General features: G+C 36.8%; 1 protein-coding gene across 1 annotated transcript in view; it reads right to left on the bottom strand.

Annotated features, from left to right (window-relative positions):
• The window catches only part of LOC150080904 (uncharacterized), a 256611-nt gene that overhangs the window by 20988 nt on the left and 221393 nt on the right, over nt 1-14230 (bottom strand). The window contains exons 28-30 of the mRNA XM_090380849.1: nt 12806-13004; nt 12117-12342; nt 1280-1548 (exon numbers count right to left, since the gene is read on the bottom strand). Of these exons, the coding sequence (XP_090236975.1) occupies nt 1280-1548; nt 12117-12342; nt 12806-13004 (694 nt within the window). The remainder of the gene's footprint in view (nt 1-1279; nt 1549-12116; nt 12343-12805; nt 13005-14230) is intronic.

Here is a 14230-nt window from a genome sequence, read left to right as displayed (position 1 = left end):
CCGTTATTAAGGATCACCACATAGCAAAATTGTTAAATTTTATGATCAGTTTGTCTTCTTGTCTCACGAGGCTTAACATACAATGTTTTTTCTCCCTTAAGGTGCAGTCATACCTCAGAAATGCTGGCAGTACAGTGCAGATTTGAACCCTACAAGTAATATTGAGCTGCAGGAGCGCATTCTAAGGGTTTGGCAACTAGAAGTTGATTAAGTCTATGCCAGGTAAGTGCAACTCGAGGAGGAACAACAAAATATTGGGGACTTATTTTGCTGATTTACAGTACATAATACTATTACCTTAACTTGTCATTTCAGTTTGTACACGTAAATGCAATAAAATGTATGTTTGGTTGGCATTTGCATGATTTTTTATATTTCTATTAATTACGCTTTTGGAAGATATTTATGGCAATTAGGGTATATCAGGTGGAGTTTTTTTATTTATTGAATTTCATTCACTGAGATATATATCCCATCTAATAAATGCAGCGCAAAACATATACGTGTAGATAGAAAACCTGGTAAGCTCAACAAATCTATGAGAAAGGAACAGTTCTACGTGTGTCATTAACAGGATTCAAACCGACGTACTGCAATTGTAATCTTTGTGATAGCCGCCGGGACTTTTAGAACGAAATTGGCTTAAACCATAACAGCACTAGTGCTGTTATGGTTTAAGCCATGATGAATAACAGTACTCTATTGTGCATTCCAATAATGTAGTTCCTGATCGAGCTGGTGTGAGTACCCTTAATGATATAGAAAGGGAGTTCGGGAAATATAACGCTGTGAGATCTGTCCAATTCCATTTTAAACTTCACTCAATAGCACAGCTGACCTTGTGTTGATGAATCCTTGGCCAAGAAGCTTGGAGTCAACATTGATAGAGAGAGACTAATTAGTATATGGAAGTATGCACAGTTTGACTTGCAGGTACCAACCCCAGCTGTATTCTGGAAAAATGTTTGCTATAAAAGTGATTTTAGAATTAACGTACTTAAACTGTGCTGCATTTGCTCTCTCAAAACATTAGGCGAGAACGAAGCTGGTAATAGTTCTTCGTTTAATCTTCTCACCTGTCTCTTCTAAGTCTGAACGTATTATTATGCTTCATATGAAATACCTATGCAAATATTAATGTATAGACGCAGTCAGTTATCTTTGTAATTCAGTATATGTATGTAAATATATTTTTATATACTGTAGGTGACATTCATTTAACTATGATAATTTATTGTTTGTTACGCTTTTATAATAAACTAACAGAAAATCAATTTACCCTTTTCAGCTCCGACACGGATTTTGTCTTCCAAACAAACTCCACAATGACAAGCACGCATGCCACCCCTAGTCCTGCCAGAAGTACCACGAACACTCCGCCCACCTTGGTCAGATTCAGTTCGTTAGCTGAACCAGCAAGTTTCTTACTATCTTGAGCACATTTACTGCCTCCCTTCTGGCGCCACCACCGTTCTTTTAGTACCTGAAGAACCCCTTCCTCTTGGAGCTTAAGTATCGCCGTAGACAGGGGCATCATGTAAGGGGAGCCTGTGGAAAAATACTATGTGAGTAAGAAAAAGATGATCACATATACATACAGAACTATATTCACGAGCTTATTTGCATATTCTGAATACCTAATTTCGAAGAAAATTACAGCATCAAATACAGACCTCTCCAAAACGAGTGGAAAATTGCGATATCTTGCCCACGATTTAAATGTCCTATTGCATTTATAAGCTGCAGGCTACATTAACACCACATGTCTGTATATATTTGCTTCTTTCCTTTGTTAACTGTATAACCTAACGATTAATTTGGAACCTGCTGATGGCTTAAAGAAAATCTGCTCTATAATGTACCAATACCGCGATACGAGGCAATTAATAGTTGGATTGTAAGAAAATTGCTTCCTAAAAGCAATAATTAATTTTAATGACCCCGCACAATGAAAGACAGCGCGTTTAAGAAACAAAAAGTAAATCTAGATTCTCAATATATCTTCACAAAAAGAAATGACTATTGTTTAAGAAGATTAGTGAGAAGTGGACGTAAACGGCTTTCTTTATTATGAACAACCGCCGACAGAAAAAAGTAAATCCGTGCTTGAAATGAGAGTTAGAGAAAGAACGCATGGAGCAACTACGTGGTGAAGGAGAAAAAAAAAGAATTTCGAAATTTGAGAACCTTGAGGATTGGTGTCATTGAACTCCAACGCCCTATTTCAGATTAATTTGATATTTGTAACAGAAGTGGGGAACGTTGAAATGGCCATAGATTCATTAATTGGCAGTGTCAAATAAAATCCATAACTTTATTCCGAGATGCTCGTGAAACAATAGGGCAATTGCATTGGTTAAAACATATTCCGGGGTTAGGTCTCAGCTACCAATAATGAATATAAATCGGATTACTGAAAATTAAATAAAACGTGACTTCAGAGAAATTAAGAACTTTGCAGGATGTGTTTCTGTGATTAGCGAAATTAAAACCTCTCAGTTAAATATAATGGTGTTAACGCTTGAAGCAGAACAAACTACTTTCGCTATCTGTGTGAAAGAAAGAGGAAAGTTTGTTCTGCTGGCTACAAATTAATAAAAAAAAACCACAGGATCTGAACGTCAAACCAGAGTCTTATGAAACATAAAATCTAGGGTGCTGAGAAACCCTCTACTCCTTATGATTATTATAATTTCATGTCTTAATGTAAAAATCCTGACTCTGTAGCCGTGATGATTATAATCTGTCCCATTACACCGCTCCAAACAGTACTATTGAAACGAAGAGGGGCCACTTTCGTAGACTAGGCTAAAAAAATCACTACCAAGGAAGCAGCCTCACTCGAGAGAAATTATTCTAAACTGGTAACCTATGACAAGTTTAAATATCTTAAATTATTTTGAAACCGAGTTTGTGTTTTTCACTCTGCCAAACTCCACAAATATGTAGAATACAATCAGAGCTTCCTTGACATCATTTCAGGAGCCCAAAAGATTCTTTTGATGATCATAATGCGACCAGCGCGCCTATATAATAATCCCTTTGCAGCAGCTCAGTAATAAAAAAAAAAAGACCTGTAGCTGACAGCTTCTCACTGTTTATGGTTAAAGTACGTTCAGTGGATCTCCTCGTTGACATCGTCCCTTACTTGAACTCTGGAAATTGTATTAAGTCAAACCAATCCATAAAACAATTATCAATGCCGTTTGGCTCACCCATCCGCCTTCTTCACAACACGAAAAGCCCTAAATGACAGGGACCAATTGGCCATCTTTATCGATAGTTTCTTAATTTCTACTCCTAGACATCAAATCGAATAATCATCATCTGTTTGGATCTTTCCTACACCGTTAACACTATTCAATGTATGCTATCAGAAACCATCGTTTTTGCGGTTATTGTTTCAAAATAGCTTAAACAGATTCAATCAGTTAATGGTGAAACCTGTACACAGATCAAAGAACACTTCGTGAGGACGACTTAAAAGCCTTACGATCGGCCAATACATGGGATATTAACAAGAAACAAAGACGGTTAACAAATGCCAAATTCTAGCTCAAATCAGAATAATCATAAAAGCCAGAGTTTAACTTGTATTCATAATTCTTAGCTATGTAAATTATTTCTTTGAATCATAAGAATATGATGCATGTATTTTAAATATTTTGAGAATTTATATAAAAGCACGATGCCCGGTGAAATATACTGACGTATTTTATCATGATTCAAGGTAATTATAATCCATTAAATTGGTTAGAAAATATTGATGGTTAAAGGGTAGAGGAGTGAGTTCTGTCTTTCGTCCGCATATTTAGAATTAAAGATTTGTATTCGTTCAAGACAGGTGGAAGCATGATCAAATGCATTAATCTAGGATTGTTAAAAAAAGGGCATTCCCTGAAGTTACAGAATTAGAGCCTAAAATGTAATAAGCTCTTAATGAAAGCTTAAAGAGTGTGGTAAACATGAATCAAGAGAGAGAGAGAATATATTGCAGCTTAGGTGCATCAGTACGTTACGGATGTGTTCCGTGCCCGTTTACTGGATTTAAATTCCCAGTTCCAAGGGGTAAAAAAAAAAAAAAAAAAAAAAACTCTGCTGCGGCCGCAGAGCAACTAACATTAGCAAAGGCACGTAAGAAAGCAAGCTTCTATAGCATCAGTCAAAAAAAAATTTATCCATTCACTCGCTCCAAATGTTTGTCAAGTTCTGCCTTTAATCTATTTAAGCTGTCAACTTCTACGACAGATGGAAGTTTGCTTCACCAACCAACTACCCGCTGGCTAAAGGCAAATTTCCGTACATCTATCTTAATGCCTTCTCAGGCGATTGTTCTGAGCAAGTGGAAGAATCCCATCAGCATTGAGCATGCTCAATCCATTCAAGGCTTTATACACATCCAGACACTAATTCTGGATAGGAGTACTGTTAACGCATTGACTATTAAAGGCCTATGGGTCCTGCGATAAAGAAGTGACAGAAAGGTTTGTAGTCATGTTAATATTTATTCATTTCAAGATAAGATTTTGCCCCACCGTATTTGTACGAAGCTAGATGTGATGCAATGACCATTTAAGTTGCTTTTTGATATTGGCATACTCTAACACGGACGAGGTGTATCGTACGCACTTTGTTTTATAATAAGTATGACTCGCACATCGCTTTTAGGAATAACGATCAGTGAACTATAATAATTTTATAAAGGCAAGGTGCGACTCAGTTATTCTAGCTCACAATTAAAATCGAAAATATAAGGAAGATAAATTTACTACTAAAATCGTGTGTTACGCGTCCAAATCAAAGAGATATTTAATAACAAATATCGATAAGAATGAAGCAATATATTGAGAATGGCAGTGAGCCATTGATGAACATAAAGTTGCACGCTAAAAGAGCTTCATAAGTGTGGTTGAATTGTCATTGCTCGTAGTAGACATGAGAAATCGAGGTGGACAATGCCAATACACTCCTTAACCGTTTTCATTAAATAATTCTTTACAACATTCTTTTGGTGGATTTTCATAAAACTTCTAGATGGATCCAGAATTATTTAGAAATTCAAATTAGCAGTTCTCAACTTTATTTTTTGGTTGTAAAGGACAAAATATTGTCCTAAATTTTAAATAAAAAGCCGTGTGGGAGGATGTTCTTTCGCTTAATTTGACGAATTAAACTCTGGCGGGGGGGGGGTGACTAGTTGAAGATTTAAGGGGTACAAACTTCAGAATTCCAACTCTATGGTGGTAATGTTCTGTACGCTTTCTAGGTAATCACCAGTAGTTAAGAGATCGTGAATATGCAGCCACTTTGCATCAAGAAGGAATTTGATTAAAGCCTGCTAGTTGGAGCATCTACAGTTAGGCGTATTGTTGGTGAGGACTGGCAGATAGTTTTAAGGAGGTCTAAAATTATGTGAAGGTGATCAGTGAGGAAGAATATTGAATAAAGTCGGCTCCGTAATAAACATTACATCTAAGCGGGCGGAAAAACCAACAAATTTATTTTAAAGTTTATTTACCAGATTCTCGTAAGAATTGAATAGAAGATTAACAGATTTAGTCAGACCATAAACCTTAAGGATATCAAAATTCCCTCTGAAGGTTTAGATGTGATGGTGGACTCTGCTGATTCATCAAGCACTTCTGAGGCGTGGAAATCGAAAGGCTAAGTCTTAACCTTGTCTAATAATGAGATTTCTTAGTCAAATTACGCTTAATTTTCAACCTGAAACTACGTGGTAGTGTTTTAGAATACAGCATATTTTTTATTAAATGAAAATCGGAAATTGTTTCTGGTGCAGCAGACATTGTTTTAGTAGAAGAGCAAGGAACCTGTCCAATAACTCTAGTGGAAATTTTTTGTGTACGTTACGGTCGCTGTATGAAGTGACCTTTGTTCAGTCAGATTGGTTGAGAGATCTGGTAGAACGAATGCCTACTAAAATTTCTGATAAAGCACTTGATAATTTTTCACCTAAATAAATAAAGGGATTCTGCTAAGAGTTCTTAAACAGAAGGATGCTAATAATCATATCAGATTTAAAAATAAAAAAAATTTCAGTTTATACTCCGGGACGACCAAACGGTCAGAGGAGTTCACAAGATAGACAGAATGCATGAAACAGCACCGTATTCAGCAGTCACGGGCTTGAACCCCGGTCACTCAAAGCACGTGTACTTATGCACCCGTGCGCCTGACCACTAGGCTACAGCAGCCTCTTCGTAGTAGCTGAATTAAATCTTTTTTTTTTGGTTGTCTTGCCGCTTAAACATTTATGGGGTGGGTCTATATAGTTTGTAAAATCTTACAAGTATATTATTTTATAGAAAAGTGAGATTAATTTAAAGTAAAACTTATAATATAGCAATATGGGGCAGCAAAACCCTACAAGTCAAAAATATTACTAAGGTCACTCGCAAGGGATTAAATTAGACAACGTTTATAGAAATGGAGCGGTAAGCTGAGGGACAATAGGGGTGTACTTCGGTTCCCAGCACACAAGTACAAACAAAACAATGAAAACGAGTACCAACTACTGTTGGTAATAAATGTTAACTCTGGAGAAGAGACAGGAAGTAAATGCGGGACAAATGCTGGAATTAGAGTTAAGACTGGCTGTCGGTGATGGCAAGTTTTGTAGATCGTGTGAAGTAAGTCTGCTAAAGTATAACTATAAGCGGCTGACTTCAAAAGGTACAGACAGCCTGAGAAATTTGTAAAATTTCTTAAAATAAGAAGTTAGATCGAGCAATAAGGGGACAGCTTGGGAAAAGATAACATGAGAAAATAGAGAAAGTTGACAAAATGAGAAAGATTGGTTAAGACTCAGAACCCCGAGTTCAGTTTATGTGGGTGTTTATGAAAATGAGTTAGTAACATGGACAGTTGAGTTTTTTGTCGTGTTAGAAATTATGGAGTGTAAGCCTATCCGTCATTGGAAGGCAAGAGCAGTGGCCGTATGCTATAGTCTAATCCACATCGGAAGAAAGGCAAGGGTAGTGACCCGAATGCAACGAGCGCTGTGAAATATTTCTTAATAGATGGACGGAGAAGCGAGGGTGGCACCCTATGAGCTGTAAAAAGTGGAGTAGAGAATGGATGGTAGCCCGAATAAGGTGGAGAAAGGACGCCAGTCCCATGCAGCCAAGAGTGCCTGAAAATTCTGTAGCAGATCCTCAGAGAGCCAAAAATGGAAGGTTGAAACCTCCCCAGAAAGGAAAGAAATATAGTAAGTACTGTAAGTGAAACAGTATAGTAATTAATTAATTAAAAAAAAAGGGGTAGCACTAGAAGTAAAATGATAGATAAATTATCTCTGAAGTAGATATACTAACAGAGTTATTAAGTTAAAAAAAGGTTATTGTAAAATGCAAGGGAAACGAAGGATGAGTAATAGATTAAATTGTTGTTCAAATGATTATAATGTGTTAGAAGGGTAGTAAGGTTTATATGAGAAGTTTTGATTATGTTTTAAGGACAGATAATTGAATTATATAAGAAACTTTGAATATGTTTTAAGGATAGGTAATTGAATATAGTGTTTGTATTGATGAAGAATTGTTGGTTCATCTGAAAGACTAATAACAAATAGACTTAGGAAAGTTAAGATTGGTCTTCAGTGTATTGTAACAGAATCAATATGCTATTTTCATCATTACACAGAGTATAATGATGAAAATAGCATATTGATTGTTAATATAAGAAACAGAATTGTATCCAGGGGTAGGTGAATGTGTATAAGTGTTAGGAGTTAGTTAGTTAGGGCAAGAAGAATGAATCGGTGTTTTCATATAATGGTCAACTCAGATTAGCTAGTGAAGGGAAATAGGAATAAAAATAATTTATGCAAGGTATCATTGATTTAACTTTGTATGCATATTACATGTTCTTTAATTCAATTGTATATATATATATATGTAAATAAACTTTGTTTATTAATTTGTGGGTTTGTTATTCCTGAACACTCAGCCTTTCCGAAGGGAATTATACATAATTGAGAAGTTCCCATGAATCTGGAATTCTCCTGTGAAGCAAAGTCAGATGTGTACGTGGGGGTGTAAGAAATAGAGGTCTATAGTTATAAGGGAACAGAACAAATAAGGAATATTTAATAAAGCATAATTATTATTATACATATTCAAAATAAAATTTAAAGAAGAATAAAGACATATTTATTAAGGACCATCATTTCCCCCCCCACAAGTTCCCTATTTATGAAAAATAAACTGCATTTTATGTCCATATTAAATAACTTCTCAATAAAATCTCAAACGCTGCACTTTGAGAATTGCAAAAACACCAAAGTGCGCAATTTTGTGTTATGGCTTTAGCATGCGTCTATTCACCTGCTGATTTTCATATTGCCTTGGCTGAAAAAAAAAAAATAGAATAGTTTAGATGAAAACCCTAATCCCTTCGCATGAAATCAGTAGTAACATAGGACACACTCAATAAGTTGAAGCGCAAAATGCATAACACTATAAAATAAATCACCCTAAAGCATGTGGAAGAGCAACCAATATGCATATCGAAAGAGCTAAAAAAATGAGTTAAATTAAGCTCAATCGTGTGACTACAATCGGACAATCTCAGTAACCGAACAAGTTAAAAGGCGAGCATTGAAACGAAATATTAGCAAAGAACAAATTAGCTGTAACACAAAAGGTAAGAAAGAAAGAGATTAGTAATACCAAATGTTGATAGGAAGCCGACCTTTTCTGCATTAGCCAAAAAAACATTGTTGAGTTGACTTTGTGCAATGGTGGCCCTTGTCGCTAATACAATGTGTCAAGTGAGCGGTCATAATATCGAATATCTTTTACCAGTAGTTCGGGTGAGATGCAGCCATGGCTAATAGACACCAGAGTTGTCTGGCTACATGGACATTATGAAGGGGTGTACTTGGTTGGAAACAGGGAACATGTCATGAAAATAGTCTCCAAACAATAACACTACCAGTGAATCCCATAGCCTCATCAGCATGACAGAGTTGGAAAAGGGATTCATCAGACCAGGAGACAGATTTCCCTATTTCGCTGGTCCAGTGTTGATGCTGACATGCTCAATGTAAGGCGTAGTGACGGTTGCCGAACTGCCGTAGCCTATACGAGCTAATGTCCGTGTTTATTAGTCTTGCTATCCTACGTTGTACTGGGTGACAAGCTGGACCACTGTGCTGCGTCGCTGCCTACATAAGTACTTTTGGCTGGTTGTTCAACTGCTGTTAAACCAATCTGAGCAGTAGACTCGTGACACTATGGAACGATTGCATTTTAACCATGTTCGAAGTCGGACAGATCTCGATGCCGACGCTCAAAACCTGATCGCCACTTCTCCCAACTACAATCTTTACCAGTGTAAATAAAACAAAATATTCGTACTGTTTCCATTCCCACAAGGTACCCAGCTTCACTGTCACGTATCACTTTGGGAAGCATGACTTCAAATCTTAAGGAAGATTTTATATTTTGTCCACTTGTTCGTATCTCACCCACGAAAGAGAAGAGCCATCTCTCATGCATTTTACTCAACTCCCTTTGGCATCTAGTTTTCAAACTTTGTAGCGACACCTTCTAAGCAGTCCTCATACTCATGTGTTCATTAATTTGCAGATTAAGTCTCCTTTCTCTGAACTCTTTAGGTGCGTTCTCCAGAGTTGAATATTAAATCAGCTAAAATCATGAAAAAAAAAAAAAAATCTAAAAATCGCACTGAATAAAGTCCGGCATTAAACTGAAAGGCTAAACATTGTTTGATTGCATCTCGTACTAAGGTTAGATAAAACTGAAATCAATGATTGTAACATCGATAACTGCCTTAATTTAACAGCAGTTAGGTTTGCAGAAAGTAAATTCTCTGCTAAAGAACTGCGCATCTCTCATAACTGCAGCCGTGTCTACTTCCGATCCAGTTTTTTTAAATCTAAGAACGCTATCACTACTTCTTACTGATTTTTTGTTTAAGTAGAAGTATTGAAAAGCAATAGTCCATTCCAGTTTCGTACAAAAGGCGTTCTTTAAGTATCAAATGCAATACATTTAACATTTGTGATGAACCATTCTAAATTCCTCTACATAAACGAAAAGAAATTTTTAATTTCTCCTTATCTGCGGAAATGATGGTACGTTTATAATGTATTCAGTTTCTATGCTTAAAATCGAGATGAGCTCTAAATAACTCCCAAACTGGGAATACTTGAAACGAGCCAGAAATATTATTATGAAAGAAAAATACATCAGAAGAACCGAAATGACACACGAAAAACATCCATCTGAACGAAAAGGCTGTTACAGTAATATAAAAGAGACCCCTCCTCCAATTGATTGATCAAATTAACAACCGCCCATGACCGAAATAAAACACACAATCTCACATTCTTCGTGGCAAAATTTTACTCAAAGTAACAAATTATCCTTTATCTTTCGTGTTTCCAAAGAATTATGCAGACAATGAATGATGAACAAACGGAAAGCTAACGTGGTTTTCAACTCCATAATCCTACAAATAATACTTCCGATTCCAATATGCGTCCGTCCAGTAAATACTGCAACGTAATCGTAGAGAGGAGCGATCGTGTGCCACCCATAGTCGAGTGGAATCGATTACTGAGCTCGTGAGGAAATGTAGCCTTCGCGGCCAACTGAAGTCGCTGAGCGAGAGATGTTCGTAAGGTGACACCAAAGCCGATTCGGCAGAGTAATTGAGCAAACGCAGTCCATTTTAATGAAATTTACCTTTTCTCGCATACCCAATTTGGCACGTTAACCCGAGGTTTTCGCTCCAGTTTTACACATTAGTGAGCTGGTCCAATTACGTGGCAGAAAGAGAACGAGTAAGGGTCACTAAGGTTGAGCAGGATGCTTTGAACGAAAGCCAATAGGATATTATCGGTTAAGAGTTAGTGAAGTGCACGTGTTAGAAATTTCATCATTTTACAAATAGAGCTAAATAAAATTTATAATTCCACTAAAGAAGCTTTATTTTACGGGATTTGTGCTAAGATGATGGGGCATGCAAAGTCGTAAAATGAATGATATTTTTAGTGGTAGAAGAGAGAAGAACGGTGGCGGGGACAAATATAGAATTTCGAGGAGTGGCAGAAGGATGAATCTCGTGAAGTTTCCTTCAGGCAGCATTAGAGTGAATTGCCAGGAACAGTGGTCAGTCTGATAAACTTCAAAGCAGAATTGGACATGCACCTCATGGCCACAGGAAAAACATAATATAAGGTGATTTTTTTGGTAAATGTGGGAAAAAAAGCCTGCTTCGACAAGTGTTATCAAGAAAAACGTTTTCTAAACAGGTTGAAATGCAATGTTCTAACTAGGGAACGTTGTTGTTGTTGCTAATATCGCATATTGATAAAATTTATGAAGTAACAAGTTACGTTTCTCTGCAGATTTTTTCTTTCACTTTGGTGTCATTTCGTGTCTCTTCTCACGCAATCATCCACTGTAAATCTAATTCCAGGGCTGCTCTTACCAAGAAAGGCTTAAGTTCTGCAAATTGCAGCGTCCTCAGACTAGGCACCTACGAGGTCTATAACGCTTTGAGCAAGCTCAGTGCTGATGGGATTCCTCCTCTTGCTCAGATTATGGACCTGAGGAAGGGCGGTTGATTAATTGCTGGAACAAACTTCCACTTGGCATTGTGCAAGTTTATAGCTTAAGTAAGTTCACGGAAGAACTGGACAAACGTTTGGTGCGAATGGATGTGTGAAATGGGAAGTTTTTATAGCTGATGCTGTATAAGCTTACTTTTATGAATCATATGTCTCTGCTAATTATTGCCAAGGGATTAGATCTATTTAAGAACTTATTGCAATGCGCTACTTCAGTGACACTAGATAGAGAATGCCAATTAGCACACAAGTTCTAAATTTAACTGTAATATACTAATAAATATTAATTATTGATCTAACGTGTTTTTAAACGTGACGTAACTCAGCTTGGCCAGACAAAGGAATGTAAACAATCCGCCTAAAGTGTCAATAACTTTTCGGGTGCCAGTATAAAGAAGTTAGAAACACAGTAGTAAAAATGTTATTGTGACTATAAATAATAATACAAATTCTCCCTAAATTATCACTTCATTTTTATAGTTAAAGCAGTACTTGCCACTAGGCGTCGCTATTCCGTATCCTTTAGAATCTAATAGTCCCCCTATCTGCGTAAGATCACAATTCCTTTCTGTGACATACTCAATGGTGGTAGATTCCATCAAGAAAGCGTAGTCTCCTTGTTTCACCTTATCCACTCCTTCAGTGTTCGTTTGGGTAAAGACGGTGGGTCGAGTGGCTTCCATTACAGCCCACATTCGTCGATATGTTGGTATTTTGGATTCCTGGAATAGATTATTGACATCAATAAATAATGGTACATCTACAAAATTTGTAAAGTTATTTGTTATACAACTTGCTTGCACTACCCTAAAATATCGACAGTTATACAGGGTTATGCATTCATCGCACAGCCCATTGATCAACGGTGTTAAACAGAGTACCACAGTTACAATATTTTTGCAATGCCAAGAGAGATTCAGTAACAGACATCCAAATAGGACAATCATTCCACGTTCTTAGTAGAGTTGCATCAAACTCACTACAACGAGTGCATGTTTATACCATCAAATGGATACTTCCAGCACATTCTTTGATAAAAATTTGTTGTAGGTACAAATGGGTTGCATTTTAATTGTATAACCCTGTATTCCTGATTTGGATTGTACTAGATGTAGCATTTATTTATGTATTTGGTAAGAAAACGAAAGAAATCAAGATATGTGGGGAAAAAAAAAAGAGTTTTACCTTGAAAAACGCCCGCGTTGATCCCGATGCCACACAACCATATCGGATCGTTGACTGTTTGGTGAGATCATCAGCGCCTTCTATGGGAGATTTCATTCTCTCTACTGTGAGAAAAGCGGCAAGATTGGCAGTGTAAGATGATATCATTATTAGAGTGAAGAATCCCCAAACACCTGCAAGTACACGAGTGGAGAGGGCCCTTGAGGAAAAAAAAAGAAAAAAATGATTTAAATTGCTGAGATTAATATGGCATTAGAAAATAAAAATTAAAAACAATATATAAATTCATTTTTCAGCTAAATAAAAAGTTCCTCCAACTGCCATTTAGCAAAGTGGACAGCTATCAAGTGGGCTACATGTGATGACAAACATGACAGGACTCAACCTCCCACTTCACATCACACAAATATAATCGTGCCCGAAGAGTAATCTGTAAATATAATGCTACATAATCCGTGAAAGCGAGAATATATTGGATCCCAGTAAGAAAGATGATACATAGATAAGCTGGAATTAAACATTTCAGAATGATTACGGTAGCAAACTTTTTTTGTTAATCCCTTGCACAAATATTTATCGAATAAGCGATTTTTTGATGTCAAATGTTTAATATTTTTCAAATAGGATACTGTTCAGCGGATCCTATATTCTCATAACAGAGAATAATTCTGCGCCATCTTCTTGCCTGATATCACTTTTCATGCTACGTTATTTCTTTTTCCTCCAGCTATGGCACGAACATATTTTGCAGCATGCCCCGATAAGGCTGCTGTTTAATTGCAGTATCAAAGTCGTTTAATGTCTCTCTCTCTCTCACACGCAATATCACGACACATGGTTTCGTGAACAACAGCTTCAGTACAGCGCACATTCATAATTAAGATGACTTTAGTAAGCTGTGGCACTGTGTCAAATATTCCACTCATTCTTGCACAAATTTAGGTCAACTTTTGTTTTTTTTTTCATTCATTGTATGTACTAAACAGTCCCGGAAAAACCTTGGCATATATTTACTTCTTAACAAAACAGTCACAATCAAGTGCCAGATTCTCTAAAGCACAGGAGCAGGTCTTTCTTGAAGTATCAAATCCATACAGAGACACCACACATAGCAACAACATGAATTAGCATGATATGAAGAAATGCACCAGATTACATTCAAGGCTCACAAAGAATTGCAATCTAGTCCACAATCCATTGTCTCAGAATTCTTGGATCTTCTTTCGACCAAAAAACAAGTTGAGACAGTAACATCAGATGACTTGGCACCATAAGTAAAGTTAGCGCAGAGACTTCATGTCGAACGAGGTCCAACTCCGCAGATCGTTTACGGGTCGGGTCGATTTCTGCGGTGAGTGACAGAACCTTTGGCGAATTCGTAGTGCTGAACTCTGGTTGACGGCATTCGACTTCTTAGCTTATCTG

This window comes from Mastigoproctus giganteus, chromosome 9 (genome assembly GCF_048544385.1).
Source record: "Mastigoproctus giganteus isolate SK-2022 chromosome 9, ASM4854438v1, whole genome shotgun sequence".
Classification (NCBI taxonomy): Eukaryota; Metazoa; Arthropoda; class Arachnida; order Uropygi; family Thelyphonidae; genus Mastigoproctus; species Mastigoproctus giganteus.
The sequence above is the reverse complement of the archived record's forward strand: the minus strand, read 5'-3'. Positions and strand labels throughout refer to the sequence as shown.